This window comes from Oncorhynchus keta, chromosome 18 (assembly GCF_023373465.1).
Source record: "Oncorhynchus keta strain PuntledgeMale-10-30-2019 chromosome 18, Oket_V2, whole genome shotgun sequence".
Classification (NCBI taxonomy): domain Eukaryota; kingdom Metazoa; phylum Chordata; class Actinopteri; order Salmoniformes; family Salmonidae; genus Oncorhynchus; species Oncorhynchus keta.
In genome coordinates this window covers 29018652-29036118 of record NC_068438.1, presented here as the reverse complement: position 1 = coordinate 29036118, position 17467 = coordinate 29018652, and the positions used below count along the sequence as shown (strand labels likewise).

Sequence of the window (17467 nt, the reverse complement as noted above, 5' to 3'; positions counted from 1 at the left end):
TATTCCTCCTCCACCAAACTTTACAGGGCCGAAATTTGACAAACTGACTTGTTGGAAAGGTGGCATCCTATGACGGTGCCACGTTGAATGTCACTGAGCTCTTCAGTACGGCCCATTCTATGTATGCACAAGGACTACTTAACCATTTCCAGAGAACATTTGACAAAAACACATTTACTTGAACATTCTGTTACTAAACTTTGCATCTGCACTGTTCCAAGTAAATGTGTTTTCATAAAATCTTCAGTGGAAATTATTACATGTAGTCCTTGTGCATAGAGTTGTATGGTTTGTTTAACTTTTAAATCACTGGTTTTGTTTGAAATATATTTTAGAATGAAAAAGCTGAGTCTCAGCATTACTCTGTTACCGTGGAATTACCCTTATAGTAGAGGGCCTAGTCAGAACTACTGACTGATGACACCATCTCAAAACAGGGAAAGAATTCTCTGCTACAGATGGTTTTCCTTGTACATTGTAGAGAGCAGCTTTCTCAGCCCAAAACAACTCCTGTTGTGATGTCATCAAAGGTATACTGCAGCCTCATTTCTTTGTATCAGCCAACCTTTCATCCCAGAGCATCAAACATCTATAGCTCTATGCAACGTATACGTCAAGACCCTCAAAGAATCAAAAGAGTAGTGTCAGGTTTAACCAAAGCCTTCTTGTCCAATTTCATTACTCCAACAGCGGAAAAGTGGAGCACCTGCTGCAAATATCAGAAAACTGAGAGAAAAAAGGAGACACTGCTTTGCCAGGTCGTAAACAGAAAAAACAAGGGCTGCTAGAAGTGCAGTGGGAGAGGGAGAGAGGCACACAGAGAAATCAAGGCAGAGCAGATTGAATGGGACTAAGCAGTGGTTTGCTGGGTTCTAAATTGGTGTCAGAGTGATAGACCACACAGGAGAGTGAGAACTGGGCTCTTGGACCAGCGCCCCTCTCCTGGTAAGCGTCCACTGTGGGGAGGGAGAGTTCACACATCCTCACCTTTGGACTTCATTAAAAACTCCCTCTCCACCCACCTCCTCACAGCCAGAGTTAACGGCTCAGCAACTTCTCAGTACACACCGCTCTCACACCAGAGCACCAGAAGAAAAGGGGAAAATGACATGTAAAAGTAAAACTGTGAACTAAATTCCTACCTACCACCAGCCCCCTCCACACACACACACTTCCAGTAGTCACACAGGGGGTTGTTGTAGAGGCCTGGGTTGGATGTGGGATGCTGTGCAGCGAGAACAGCACCCACTGAGGTATTGTTTTGACAGTTCTCATGGCAGTAAATGCCAAAGCTTCTCCAGTCAGGGTGTTAGTGAGGGGAACTCAAGCCCATTATGCTGTGCAGTGTGCACTCAACCTTTTGTATTTCTTCTCTCTCTCACCCAGAGAATGGTCTCTCACGAACCCACCATGTGCTGGGGTTGGAAAACCATTCATAGATTACTTTCTTTTCATAAATAACGGCCATTTATTGGCCAAATTGTGGTTGCTGAACATTTTGAGGAGGATATTCTCTCTGGTGATGATGTTTGGTCACAGGACCAGGACATGATTATTATTATCATCCTACACAATATGAACAGAGATTATAGAGACATCTACAGGCTCTCAAAACCAATGGATGTCAGGCTCTGACAGTGGCAAGGAGAACTGGCATTTACAATCATGAATCATGACACTTCAGGTCAGAACATGTCTTCAGAACGTGTCTTCAGAACGTGTGTTCACTCCCCTGGACTTTTTCAAACTGTTGTTGTGTTTCAAAGTGGGATTCAAATCTATTGAATTGTCTTTTTTTTTCAAAGATCTCCACAAAATACTAATGGAAACTACAACACAAATATATGTTGATTAGATAAGTATTCAACCCCCCTCTGAGTCAATCAATGTTAGAATTATCTTTGGCAGCGATTACATCTGAGTATTTCTGGGTAAGCCCAAGAGCTTTGCAAACCTGGATTGTACAATATTTGGACATTATTCCTTTAAAATTCTTCAAGCTCTGTCAAGTTGGTTTTTGATCATTGCTAAGCCATTTAAGTATTGCCATAGATTTTCATACCGATTAAAGTTCAAATGTAACTAGGCCACTCAGAAACATTCGATGTCGTCTTGGTAAGTAACTCCAGTGTATATTTGGCCAAAGGCTATTATCCTGCTGAAAGGTGGATTTGTCTCCGAGTGTCTGTTGGAAAGCAGACAGAACTAGGTTTTCCTCAAATATTTCTCATTTTAGTAACAACAACAAAACTCCCTAGTCCTTGCCAATGACAAGCATACCTATAACAAGATGCAGCCACCACCGTGGTTGAAAATATGAAGAGATGTACTCAGTGATGTGTTTGATTTGCCCCAACCACACAGTACATTCGGAAAGTATTCCGACAACTTGACTTTTTCCACATTCTGTTACGCTACAGCATTATTCTAAAATGGATTAAATTGTTTTGTTATCCTCAATTTACACACAATACCCTATAATGACAAAGCAAAAACAAGTTTAGACTTTTTAGCATATTTATTCAAAACAAGACTGAGATATCACATTTAGATAAGTATTCAGACCCTTTACTCAGCACTTTGTTGAAGCACGTTGTCACGCCCTGGTCGAAGTATTTTGTGTTTTTCTTTATGTATTTGGTCAGGCCAGGGTGTGACATGGGTTTTTGTATGTGGTGTGTAGCTTAGTGGGATTGTAGCTTAGTGGGGTGTTCTAGGAGAGTCTGTGGCTGTCTGAAGTGGTTCTCAATCAGAGGCAGGTGTTTATCGTTGTCTCTGATTGGGAGCCATATTTAGGCAGCCATATTCTTTGGTTGTATTGTGGGTGATTGTCCTGAGTGTCTTGATGTCCTTAGTCTGTGTTAGTTTGCACCAGTTAAGGCTGTTTCGGTTTTCACTACGTTTATTGTTTTGTAGAGTTTGTGTTTTGGATTCGTGTTACGTTGTGTAAATAAACATGGATCACAATATACGCGCTGCAGTTTGGTCCGACTCTCCTTCACCATTAGAAAACCGTGACACACGTTTGGCATCGATTACAGCCTTGAGTCTTCTTGGGTATGACGCTACAAGCTTGGCACACCTGTATTTGGGGAGTTTCTCCCATTCTTCTCTGCAGATCCCCTCAAGCTCTGTCAGGTTGGATGGGGAGCGTCATTGCACAGCTATTTTCAGGTCTCTCCAGAGATGTTAGATCGGGTTTAAGTCCAGGCCCTCGCTGGGCCATTCAAGTACATTCAGAGACTTGTCTCGAAGCCAATCCTGCGTTGTCTTGGCTGTGTGCTTAGGGTCGTTGTCATGTTGGAAGGTGAACCTTCATCCCAGTCTGAGGTCCTGAAACTGTTTTCATCAAGGATCTCTGTACTTTGCTCTGTCAATCTTTCCATCGATCTTGACTAGTCTCCCAGTCCCTTTCGCTGATGCTTCATCATGCTTCACGGTAGGGAGTGTGCCAGGTTCCCCCCAGACTTGACACTTGGCATTCGGGCCAAGAGTTCTTTGGCCTGTCAACTGTGGGACTTTATAGTGGCTTGCGAAAGTATTCACCCCCTTTGGCAATTTCCGATATTGTTGCCTTAAAACCTGGAATGAAAATAGATTTTGGGTGGGTTTGTATGATTTGATTTACACAACATGCCTACCACTTTGAAGATGCAAAAAAAGTTTTATTGTGAAATAAACAAGAAATAAGACAACAACAAAAAAAACTTGAGCGTGCATAACTATTCACTCCCCAAAGTCAATACTTTGTAGAACCACATTTTCCAGCTATTATAGCTGCAAATCTCTTGGGGTATGTCTCTATAAGCTTGGCACATCTAGCCACTGGGATTTTTACCCATTTTACAAGGCAAAACTGCTCCAGATCCTTCCAATTGGTTGGGACCTGCTGGTGTACAGCAACCTTTAAGTCATACCACAGATTCTCAGTTGGATTGAGGTCTGGGCTTTGACTTGGCTATTCCAAGACATTTAAATGTTTCCCCTTAAACCACTCAAGTGTTGCTTTAGCAGTATGCTTAGGGTCATTGTCCTGCTGGAAGGTGAACCTCTGTCCCAGTCTCAAATCTCTGGAAGACTGAAACAGGTTTCCCTCAAGAATTTCCCTGTATTTACCGCCATCTATCATTCCTTCAATTCGGACCAGTTTCCCAGGCCCTGCCGATGAAAAACATCTCAGGGTGATGAGAGGTGTTGGGTTTGCGCCATAAACTGCATTTTTCTTGATGGCCAAAAAGCTCAATTTTTGTCTCATCTGACCAGAGTACCTTCTTTCATATATTTGGGGAGTCTCACACGTGACTTTTGGCAAACACCAAACATGTTTGCTTATTTCTTTAAGCAATGGCTTTGTTCTGGCCACTCTTCCGTAATGCCCAGCTCTGTGGCGTGTACGACTTAAAGTGGTCCTATGGACAGATACCCCAATCTCAGCTGTGGAGCTTTGCAGCTCTTTCAGGGTTATCTTTGGTCTCTTTGACTCTCTGATTAATGCCCTCCTTGCCTGGTCTGTGAGTTTGGTGGGCGGCCCTCTCTTGGCAGGTTTGTTGTGGTGCCATATTCATTCCATTTTTTAATAACGGATTTAAATGGTGTTCCGTGGGATGTTCAAAGTTTCAGATTTTTTTTTATATAACCAAACCCTAATCTGTACTTCTCCACAACTTTGTTCCTGACCGGTTTGGAGAGCTCCTTGGTCTTCATGGTGCCGCTTGTTTGGTGGTGCCCCTTGCTGAGTGATATTGCAGACTCTGGGGCCTTTCAGAACAAGTGTATATATACTGAGATCATGTGACACTTAAATAGATTGCACACAGGTGGACTTTAACTAATTATGTGACTTCTGAAGGTAATTGTTTGCACCAGATCTTCCTTAGGGGATTCAAAGCAAAGGGGATGAATACATATGCACACACCACTTGGACTCCAATAAGTTGTAGAAACATAGCACGGTTGATCCATTGTAACAGGATGCAACTGAGCTCAATTAAGATGTCTCTTGACCCTATCCCCTCTCTTCTCCAGACCATTTCCGCCTTCTCCCTCCTCACCTCGCTCATCAACGCATCTGACCGCTGGCTGTCCCTCCCGTCTTCAAGGCGGGATTGCACCCCCTTCTGATACACTCGTCCCTCCGATGTCACCAAGATCCTTCTCTCTTTTCTCTCCAAAACTCTTGAGCGTGCCGTCCTTGGCCAGCTCTACCGCTATCTCTCTCAGAATGACCTTCTTGATCCAAATCAGTCGCAAGACTAGTCATTCAACTGAGACTGCTCTTCTCTGTATCACGGAGGCGCTCCGTACTGCTAAAGCTAACTCTCTCCTCTGCTCTCATCCTTCTAGACCTATCGGCTGCCTTCGATACTCCATCAGATCCTCCTCTCCACCCTCTCCGAGCCACTGGTGTCCCCCAGGGCTCTGTTCTAGGCCCTCTCTTATTCTCGCTATTAAAGGGACTGAATACTTACAGTACCAGTCAAAAGTTTGGACACACCTACTCATTCCAGGTTTTTCTTTATTTTTAGATTGTAGAATAATAGTGAAGACAGCAAAACTATGAAATAGCTCATATAGAATCATGTAGTAACACAAAAAGTGTTAAACAAATCCAAATATATTTTGTACTTGAGATTCTTCAAAGTCGCTACCCTTTGCCTTGATGACAGCTTTGCACACGCTTAGCATTCTCTCAACCAGCTTCACCTGGAATGCTGGAATTTCCAACAATCTTGAAGGAGTACCCACATAGGCTGAGCATGTTTTGGCTGCTTTTCCTTCACTCTGTGGTCCAACTCATGCCAAACCATCTCAATTGGGTTGAGGTCAGATGATTGTGGAGGCCAGGTCATCTGATGCACCACTCCATCATTCTCCTTCTTGGTCAAATAGCCCTTACACAGCCTGTAGATGTATTTTGGGCCATTGTCCTGTTGAAAAACAAATTATACTCCCACTAAGCGCAAACCAGATGGGATGGCATATCGCTGCAGATTGCTGTGGTAGCCATGCTGGTTAAGTGCGCTTTGAATTCTAAATAAATTATCAACAGTGTCATGAGCAAAGCACCCCCACACCATCACACCTCCTCCTCCATGCTTCACAGTGGGAACTACACATGCAGAGATCATCCGTTCACATACTCTGCGTCACAAAGATAAGGTGGTTGGAACCAACAATCTCAAATTTGGATTCATCAGACCAAGACAGATTTTCACCGGTCTAATGTGCATTGCTCATGTTTCTTGACCCAAGCATGTCTCTTCTTCTTATTGGTATCCTTTAGTGGTAGTTTCTTTGCAGTAATTTGACCATGAAGGCCTGATTCACGCAGTCTCCTCTGAACAGTTCATATGTCTGTTACTTGAACTTGTGAAGCATTTATTTGGGCTGCAATTTCTGAGGCTGGTAACTAACTAATGAACTTATCCTCTGCAGCAGAGGTAACTCTGGGTCTTCCTTTCCTGTGGTGGTCCTCATGAGAGACAGTTTCATCATAGCGCTTGATGGTTTTACGACTGCACTTGAAGAAACTTCCAAAGTTCTTGAAATTATCCGGATTGACTGACCTTCATGTCTTAAAGTAATGGTGTTTCTCTTTGCTTATTTGAGCTGTTATTGCCATAATATGGACTTGGACTTTTACCTAATAGGGCTATCTTCTGTATACCACCCCTACCTTGTCACAACACAACTGATTGTCTCAAATGCATTAAGTAAAGAAATTCCACAAATTAACTTTTAACAAGGCACCACTGTCAATTGAAATGCATCCCAGGTGGTTCCCCCATGAGAGAATGCCAAGAGTGTGCAAAGCTGTTATCAAGGCAAAGGGTGGCTACTTTGAAGAATCTCAAATATAAAATATATTTTGATTTGTTTAACACTTTTTGTGTTACTACATGATTCCATATGTGTTATTTCATAGTTTTGATGTCTTCACTATTATTATACAATGTAGAAAATAGTAAAAACAAAGAAAATCCCTGAAATGAGTAGGTCATTATGGGGTACTGTGTGTAGATTCTTGAGGAAAACTAGGTAATACATTTTAGAATAAGGCTGTAACGTAAATGTGGAAAAAGTCAATGGTCTGAATACTTTCCAAATGCACTGTAATGTTTTGTTTTCAGGACCACAAACTCATTTGCCACATTTTTTGCAGTTTTACTTTAGTGCCTTATTGCAAACAGGATGCATGTTTTGGAATATTTGTATTCTGTATAGGCATCCTTCTTTTAATTCTGTCATTTACGTTTTGTAAGTTAAGAACAAATTCTGGTTTAAAATGGCAGCCTACCCCGGGCAAACCCGGACGAGCTCAGCCAATTTGGCGCCTCACTATGGAACTCCCAATCACGCCCGGATGTGACCCAGCCTGGATTCGAACCAGGGGCTGTAGTGACGCCTCTTGCACAGATGCAGTGCATTAGATCGCTGCACCACTCAGGAGCCCATTATTACAACACCCGCCCGGTCTATTTGGAGAGGGGGGTGCTCTCTCTGCTGTTTCCTGTAGTCCACAATCATCTCCTTTGTTTTGTTGACATTGAGTGAGAGGTTGTTTTTCTGACACCACACTCAGAGTGCCCTCACCTCCCCCCTATAGGCTGTCTCGTCATTGTTGGTGATCAAGCCTAGTACTGTTGTGTCGTCTGCAAACTTGATGATTGAGTTGGAGGCGTGCATGGCCCCACAGTCATGGGTGAACAGGGAGTACAGGAGGGGGCTGAGCATGCACCCTTGTGGGGCCTCAGTGTTGAGGATCAGCATAGTGGAGGTGTTGTTTTCTACCTTCACCACCTGGAGGCAGCCCGTCAGAAAGTCCACGACCCAATCGCAAAGGGTGGGGTTGAGATCCAGGGCCTCCAGCTTGATGATGAGCTTGGAGGGTACTATGGTGTTGAACCCTGAGCTGTAGTAAATGAACAGCATTCTTACATAGGTATTCCTCTTATCCAGATGGGACAGGGCAGTGGGCAGTGTGATGGCGATTGCATCATCCGTGGACCTATTGGGGTGGTATGCCATTTGCAGTGGGTCTAGGGTGCCAGTAAGGTGGCGGTGATATGATTCTTGACTAGTCCCTCAAATCACTTCGATGACAGAAGGCAATACAGGCCTGGGGAAAGCTGTGTAATTTAAATAAAACCAAAAGAGGAACTTTGGGCTACTTTGGTGAATTTACAAGGCATGCAAAACAAGACATTGAGAGATTAAGATTACTGAGAAACATGCGCACCGCGATTCTTTCTGCCTGCCCCCTCCTCGCTCTCCCTCGCCTGGGGAATATTCATTACGCTGATTCAGTTGCAAACGTTTCTTAAACTGAAGCAAACGGAACAAATAGGGGAGGGACCTACCGGAATTTGTCCAACAGAAACAAATTTTAGTTGCATGTTGTTGTGCAAATGTTTGGAAAATGATTACACCCTTGCTCTCGCTCTTCGCTAATGATGCGAGTGTGTCTTCGGTCTGTTTCGTGTAGAATGCCCTAGGCTATTAATTGATGATAGGCCCTGCTTTACTGAAGTTGCGAGACATTGCAAGACAAGAAATTGCAAGATACAGCACTCCATTGAAAGATACCGTTTTGATAGATATGCCTAGTTTACGGTTCTGACTGTCTGCCTGGTGACTGGCCTGCCTACACTGTTCCTCTCTCTCTCGCTAGCTCGCTATGAAATACGCACATTTTTGTGTTCACGGAATTACGGCAACTAATCAGTCTCTGTTCCAAACATACTGCATCTTAGGAGTTGATTGCTAGCAGAATCGAATCCTGTAACTCAGAAATTGGAGTTGACGCCACTAGGTCATCGTTGTTAACAGCTGGAAAAAAGGCAGAGAGATTAAGGCAAGCGACAGCAGAAAAGTCCTGTATGGCAATACTCTGAGAAGTTAAATGAGAAGGAAATTCAAACTGGAAGGTTGAATAGAAGTACAGTAATGGTAGTACAGATCTAATGCTGAACTAGCAGAAGGGGACGCACCGTGAGACAGACAACGGCACAGTGAATTCACGTGAAACTTGATGAAACGGCCATTAAAACGTTATGAAACGATTTCAATGTGTCACATCCCTAATTATAGCCTAATGTAGATGTATCAGGGCCGCAGGGAAGCGTGTGACGAGGCGGCATTTGCCACAGACCTTTAAATCGGGTATTTTGATTTAGTATATTAAAATATATTGACGCAAAACCGTTAAGAAGGGCAAAGTGCTATTTGATTTGTCAACTCGCGCACAACCGCTCTGTCCTTCACATCGAAGTGCTGCTGACTGGCTTTTTGCGTGTCTTGACCAATCAGATTCATGGAAATCGTAGGTCACGCGGGCCGGTCACAACGTTCAAGCTGCGCTCTCCACTTTCCTCCAGTTTTTATTTAGCAAGAGTGATAACACATCACACTCCCGACAGACAAGCAATTTAGCGGCCTAGACACCTAAACACAAACCATCTGACATGCTGAATTGCATGGAAACAATACTATTTTTCCGTCTGATCAACTGTAGGTTACTAACAACAGCTGCTGCATAGTCTACTATTGGATCCATCTCTCTGGCCATGGTAAACGAAGCGGGGACGTTATGTATTTATAGCCCATTTGTTTGTGAGATAATGTAAATGGTATCAAATGTGGTTTATATTCAAACTTGGGCTGACTAGGCTCCCTAGACTGTTTCATTCCAAAAGTTATCAACTGGATTTAATCAATAAACATAATAGCTGACAACCTGAGGAAATGGTGGACAGTTGCATAGGGTGGGAGGACACGATGCAAACCTGCATAACTCAGCCCTGTGAGTTTTATTGTCCAATCATGATGCTTTCTCTGTGTTGGTGTATGAAACCCCCCTAGTCCTATTTTAAAATATAATTCATATGAGGTACAAGGTTGCTGCAGTTGGACAGGGTTTTCAACCTCCCCTTTTTTCCCCAGGAGATATTAAACCATGTGACCTAAATAGAAAATATTAAACCTTTTTTTAACAGATCACGTCATACCGTATAAAGTTTAACCTGGTTAGGTTAATGTTTTGTTGGTCACACCACTCAGACCTGTAGTGCCACCGCTGAGATGTATAGATGCTTGCCCCAGGAATAGAAAATAACAGCCATAAAACCAATATACTATACTGGAAAGGCAAACTCCTGGTATGTCTGCATTTAATGTCTGTTTGGTAATAAACCAACAAACTCATCTTCTTTGACTTGTTCACAAAGTTGCCAAACGAATGACACCCCAGCTAAGTACAGTACTCAACATACGCCTGCTTGTTTCAGTTCTATTCAGCATACTCCAAAATATGAGGCAAGTCACAAATATAATGCCATATGATTGTATGTGATGGTGGTTGTATAATTGCATAAAGCTTATTATTGGGTGGTTTGCTTAACACAAAGAAAACACGTAGCGGCTGTGTTGTGTTCCGACTGCTGCTGAGAACTGCAGCCTGATTTAATGCCTGTTCATCTCAGAGCCCCAGGCCCTGAGCCAGCCTGCCTGCCTGCGCTGCCTTGGACCAGAGAGGCTGGCCTGGCATGTGAGTGGTGAAGGGAGTGAGTTCATCATTTCTCCTCCAGTGATTGTCCACTCTGGGAAAGTTCTTCATTTCAATTAGCTGGACAAGTGTGCTGTGGACACCTGCCACCCTTGAAGCCATTCCCGTATTGAAGAGTTAGGAAACAACGTGCTCTCAGCCAGTTAGCGTACCAGCCAGCCAGAGGCTGTCCCTCCCTACCCAGCCTTAAATGCCTAAGGTGGATGTTCCTCACGCTGTCACAAACTGTAGGTACACACAATGTACACACACACTGTAAAAACACACTGTAAACACTCAAAATCGGGACAGAGTGAGCATGCAGCCGACAGCATGTTCTGAGGTAAACGCTCACTCGGAAATGTAACATGGGCAATAAAAACCCTGAGCCAGAGTTACTGACAAACAGAGAACGAAACACGTTTTTCTCTAAAGGACGACGATAACCTGAGGGCTTGAACATTGCTGTACATAAAACCTTTCTTTCATAAATTGTACATGCGCCAAAACCCCATGCAATGCTGATTTAACTGCTCTTTAATCATACAGCCTCTACGTTCTTTGACAGCCACATTCTCATTCCACTCAGAGTTAAAAATAAGCCTGCCCTTAAGGGTCCGAAGACAAGGCAAGGTGTGATTTCACCTTCAAATTCCTTCAGTGTCATTGCTCTTTAGAAACAAACACCTTATAGCCTACATAGGTCTGCATCTTTCTATATTGTTAAAAATGTCCTTGAGTCAAATTCATGTTTATTCAAAAATGATTGCATAATTGATATCAAGGGTTCTTTTTTTGCATAAAACAGCCCACAGAGCAGAAAATATCAAAGCACTGTACAAATCTGTCAAATACTGTAACATATGCTTGAATATCAACACAGTCTGCACTGGAACGAAGTACTGTACACTTCTGTCAGTATTATCACTATTACTGTACACCAATTTTTATATATATTTTGTAAAACCTTTATTTAACTACGCAAGTACAATTTTTTATTTAATTGGACTTCACATGAATAGGTGCATAAAAAAATGTCATAAAATAAGACATTTTATCTGTCTCATACACTGGATAGGTAGAGTGAAATGTGTTGTTTTACTGGGTCAGCCATAGTAGTACAGTACCCCTGGAGAAAAGTAGGGTTAAGTGTCTTTCTCAAGGGCACAGACAGATGTTTCACCCTGTCGACTCAGGTATTTGAACCAGCAACGTTTCGGTTACTAGCCCAATGCTCTAACCACTAGGCTACCTGCTGCCGAAAACAAGGGGGGGGAGAGAGACTGTATCAAGAAACGAGCACATCCCCTAGCTGTTCTCAATTACATGCATGTAGCCATACCCAGCCTTAAGATAACATGTGCCTCGGCTTGGAAAGCTTTACCTCCGTCATTCCTGTTTGAAACCTGATCAAAGTAACAGAGTAGCAATGCCTCTCTTTGTGTTAATAAAGAAAATGCCCCAATCTACCTCAGCGTCTTCAGGGAAAAACATTGTGTGAACAACTACAATGTGATACTCTCTCATTCAATCAAATGCAGCGAAGTCTTTAGAGCAGTCACCCAGGGAAATTCTACCTCACTACAGTTTCTAGACAACATGCTTATGTAAAAAAGTATGGTGGTGGTGCAGCTACAGGAGAAATCAGACAGCCAGTCATCTACCTGTAGCAAGCTCCAGACCAGCCTGACAGTGACACTTACATACCAACACTAATCTGCAGGCCGACATGCCATTTCATGACCAGACCCTCTCTGCAGGTCAGCAATGTACACAGTGTTACAGAAACCAACCAACAAACTAAAAGTCCTCTTCACGAGAGGTTAAAACATGTTCAGCATGTTGTCTTACCTTGGGCTGAGCACGTCTAGGGAAGGCAACTTTTGGATCGATCTGGTAAATATTTAAAAAAGGACAAGAGAAAGAGGAAAAAGGGAGATTAGATAGATATCAATCATTATCAAAGTTGTCAATCACTTTAAACACAACTAATCACAGGGATTTGGATGTGTGGGTTTAAAGCATTCCTCATGGATCATAAGACTATCCCACAGACCGGCATGCACGACATGGACAACGTTAGGATTACCGTCGCAACTGACAGTACAGACACGAGGGGTATTCAAAATCAGGCTTTGATTCCCCAAGTCCCCTTCAGGACTTCTGTTTTCCATCCTTCCCCTCTGTCCCTGGTCTGAATAAGTCCTTGATCACAAGGTGAATGGACTCCTTTAGCCAATCAATGACATTAAATCTACCAATGAATTACCAGGGAGAGAAAGACCCAGCTGTACTGGGAACCTTTGGGCTCAAGCCTCCTACACTAGTAAACAATTATCAATGTGGGATTTCACATCTTCCCCACACAGATGAATCAGAAGTCATATTAAATCTGGCTGATTTAATCAAATGCACAATTTTATTTCCTTTTGCATCGTCAAATTGTCCTGGTCCGTCATTCACATAATCCTGCATTACTCCGTAGAAGCATAGCTGACTAATAAATCAATAGCCCTTCACACATCATGGTTAGTCAAGGTATATTGACCAAGAAAATGCATAACTAGCATTAATTCCCAGGTTAATATTTAAGCGCTATGTGAAAAACGTAAAGAAAAAAGCACCATACCACATTTTTTTGATTGAAAGCACATTTAGACTGCATAATCATATAATTGTAGAATAATTAAAAATCAAAAGTCCATTCAAAACATTTGAGTTTTCTTTAATATACTTTGTGATTTTGGCAATGCCCTTTATCTACTTCTCCACAGTCAGATGAACTCATGGATACCATGTTTATGTCTCTGTGTGTAGTTTGAAGGAACTAGTGCTAGCAAAATTGCTAACTAGAATTAGTGCAATGACTGGAAGTCTACAGGTACAGTTGAAGTCAGACGTTTACATACACCTTAGCCAAATATATTTAAACTCAGTTTTTCACAATTCCTGACATTTAATCCTAGTAATAATTACCTGTCTTAGGTCAGTTAGGATCACCACTTTATTTTAAGAATGTGAAATGTCAGAATAATTATTTAAGCTTTTATTTCTTTCATCACATTCCCAGTGGGTCAGAAGTTTACATACACTCCATTAGTATTTGGAAGCATTGCCTTTAAATGGTTTAACTTGGGTCAAACGTTTCGGGTAGCCTTCCACAAGCTTCCCACAATAAGTTGGGTGAATTTTGGCCCATTCCTCCTGACAGCTGGTGTAAACGAGTCAGATTTGTAGACCTCCTTGCTCGCACACTCTTTTTCAGTTCTGCCGACAAATTTTCTATAGGATTGAGGTCAGGGCTTTGTGATGGCCACTCCAATACCTTGACTTTGTCCTTTAACTTCCTGATGCCTTGAGATGTTGCGTCAATATATGACGCCATCTATTTTGTGAAGTGTACAAGTCCCTCCTGAAGCAAAAGCACTCTCACAACATGATGCTGCCACCCCCGTGCTTCACGGTTGGGATGGTGTTCTTCGGCTTGCAGCCTCCCCCTTTTTCCTCCAAACATAATGATGGTCCTTATGGCCAAACAGTTCTATTTTTGTTTGATCAGACTAGAGGACATTTCTCCAAAATAGTACGAACGTTGTCCCCATGTGCAGTTGCAAACCGTAGTCTGGCTTTTATATGGCAGTTTGGGAGCAGTGGCTTCTTCCTTGCTGAGCGGCCATTCAGGTTATGTCAATATAGGACTTGTTTTACTGTGGATATAGATACTTTTTTACCTGTTTCCTCCAGTATCTTCACGAGGTCCTTTTCTGTTGTTCTGGGATTGATTTGCACTTTTCGCACCAAACTACGTTCATCTCTAGGAGACAGAACGCATCTCCTTCCTGAGTGGTATGATGGCTGCATGGTCCAATGGTGTTTATACTTGCATACTATTGTTTGTACAGATGAACGTGGTACCTTCAGGCATTTGGAAATTGCTCCCAAGGATGAACCAGACTTGTGGAGGACCACCATTTCTTTTTCTGAGGTCTTGGCTGATTTCTTTTGATTTTCCCATGATGTCAAGCAAAGAGGCACTGAGTTTGAAGGTATGCCTTCAAATGCATCCACAGGTACACCTCCAATTGACTCAAATTATGTCAATTAGCCTATCAGAAGCTTCTAAAGCCATGACATAATTTTCTGGAATTTTCCAAGCTGTTTAACCTCTTGCTCCTACCTGGCACGCAGGCGTCCCATCTAGAGATCTGGAAATGCAAATGCGCTACGCTAAATGCTAATAGTGTTAGTTAAAACTCAAACGTTCATTAAAATACACATGCAGGGTATTGAATTAAAGCTACACTCGTTGTGAATCCAGGCAACAAGTCAGTTTTTTAAATGCTTTTCGGCGAAAGCATGAGAAGCTATTATCTGATAGCATGTAACACCCCAAAAGACCCGCAGGGGACGTAAACAAAATAATTAGCATAGTCGTCGCTACACAAACAGCACAAATAAAATATAAAACATTCATTACCTTTGACCATCTTCTTTGTTGGCACTCCTAGATGTCCCATAATCACTATTGGGTCTTTTTTTCGATTAAATCGGTCCATATATAGCCTAGATATCGATCTATGAAGACTGTGTGATAAACTAAAAGAAATAGTGTTTCATAACGTAACGTCATTTTTTTAAATGAAAAAAGTTGACGATAAACTTTCACAAAACACTTCGAAATACTTTTGTAATGCAACTTTAGGTATTAGTACATGTTAATAAGCGATAAAATTCATCAGGAGGCGATGTAAATTCTATAGGTGTCCGTCTGGAAAAAATGTCCGGATATTTCTCAACCAAAACATCAGGTCGGAGACCGGAGGGAATCGGTTCCCTTGATTCGGTTTGACCAAGAATCAAAGCCGAAGCAAATGACAAGACTCTAGACATCGTGTGGAAGCTGTAGGTACTGCAACCTCGACCTCATTTAATTTGGTTCTTCTTGAACAATTCCTGGAAGTGGCGCATGGATATTTATTTCCATTTTCAGTGATCAGATTTTCCTGCACTTTTCGATGAAACGCACGTTCTGTTATAGTCACAGCACTGATTTAACCAGTTTTATAAACGTCTGAGTGTTTTCTATCCACACATACTAATCATATGCATATACTATATTCCTGGCATGAGCAGCAGGGCGCTGAAATGTTGCGCGATTTTTAACAGAATGTTCGAAAAAGTAGGGGGTAGGAGTAAGAGGTTAACCTCTTGAACCTCTGGGGGCAGTATTTCATTTTTGGATGAAAAACGTTCCTGTTTTAAACAAGATATTTTGTCACAAAAAGATGCTCGACTATGCATATAATTGACAGCTTTGGAAATAAAACACTCGGGCCTTTTCCAAAACTGCAAAGATATTGTCTGTGAGTCCCACAGAACTAATGCTACAGGCAAAACCAAGATTAAATGTCATACAGGAAGTGAGCCAGATTTTTGAGGCGCTGTGTTCCAATGTCTCCTTATATGTCTGTGAATGCGCAAGGAATGAGCCTACACCTTCTGTCTTTTCCCCAAGGTGTTTGCAGCATTGTGACGTATTTGTAGGCATATCATTGGAAGATTGACCATAAGAGACTACATTTACCAGGTGTCCGCCTGGTGTCCTCCGTCGAAATTGGTGTGTAATCTCCAGCTGCATCTATTTTTCCATGTGATTCAGAGGAGAAACCAAACTTCCACGAATGATATATCATCAAATAGATATGTGAAAAACACCTTGAGGATTGATTCTAAACAACGTTTGCCATGTTTCTGTCGATATTATGGAGTTAATTTGGAAAAAGGTTCGGCGTTTTGATGACTGAATTTTCGTTTTTTTTCTCTTAGCCAAACGTGATGAACAAAACGGAGCGATTTCTCCTACACAAATAATATTTTTGGAAAAACTGAACATTTGCTATCTAACTGAGAGTCTCCTCATTGAAAACATCCGAAGTTCTTCAAAGGTAAATTATTTTATTTGAATGCTTTTTTGTTTTTGTGAAAATGTTGCTTGCTGAATGCTAGGCTTAATACTATGCTAGCTATCAATACTCTTACACAAATGCTTGTGTAGCTATGGTTGAAAAGCATTTTTTGAAAATCTGAGATGACAGTGTTGTTAACAAAAGGCTAAGCTTGTGAGCCAATATATTTATTTCATTTCATTTGCGATTTTCATGAATAGGTTAACAAAAGTTGCCAATATATTTATTTAATTTCATTTGGTTTTCAATGAGTTGCATTATGGTAGGCTATAATTACGCTCCCGGATACGGGATTGCTCGTCGCAACAGGTTAACAAAAGGCTAAGCTTGTGAGCCAATATATTTATTTCATTTCATTTGCGATTTTCATGAATAGTTAACGTTGCATTATGGTAATGAGCTTGAGGCTATAATTACGCTCCCGGATACGGGATTGCTCGTCGCAACAGGTTAAAGGCACAGTCAACTTAGTGTTTGTAACCTTCTGATCCACTGGAATTGTGATACAGTGAATTATAAGTGAAATTTTCTGTCTGTAAACAATTGTTGGAAAAATTACTTGTGTCATACACATAGTTGATGTCCTAACCGACTTCCCACAACTTTGGAAGTATGCTTCCCAAAACTAGTTTGTTAACAAGACATTTGTGGAGTGGTTGAAAAATGAGTTTTAATGGCTCCAAAATACAGTTGAAGTCGGAAGTTTACATACACTTACTTAGGTTGGAGTCATTAAAACCCGTTTTTCAACCACTCCACAAACTTCTTTTGGCAAGCATACTTCCAAAGTTGTGGCAAAATGGCTTTACTTGTTGAGTGTAGGGGGCACTTTTTTGATGTTTGGATGAAAAACGTACCCAAATTAAACTGCCCTTTTCTCAGGCCCAGAATCTAGAATATGCATATAATTGTCAGATTAGGATAGGAAACACTCTAAAGTTTCCAAAACTGTCAAAAT

The 17467-nt window shown here is 41.8% G+C and overlaps 1 protein-coding gene across 6 annotated transcripts in view; it reads right to left on the bottom strand.

The window, feature by feature from the left end:
• Window positions 1–17467, bottom strand: part of LOC118375293 (RNA-binding protein Musashi homolog 2-like) — a 432377-nt gene that overhangs the window by 402745 nt on the left and 12165 nt on the right. For all 6 annotated transcript variants that reach the window (XM_052467847.1, XM_052467848.1, XM_052467849.1 and 3 more), the window contains exon 5: window positions 12395–12436. In XM_052467847.1, the coding sequence (XP_052323807.1) occupies window positions 12395–12436 (42 nt within the window). The remainder of the gene's footprint in view (window positions 1–12394; window positions 12437–17467) is intronic.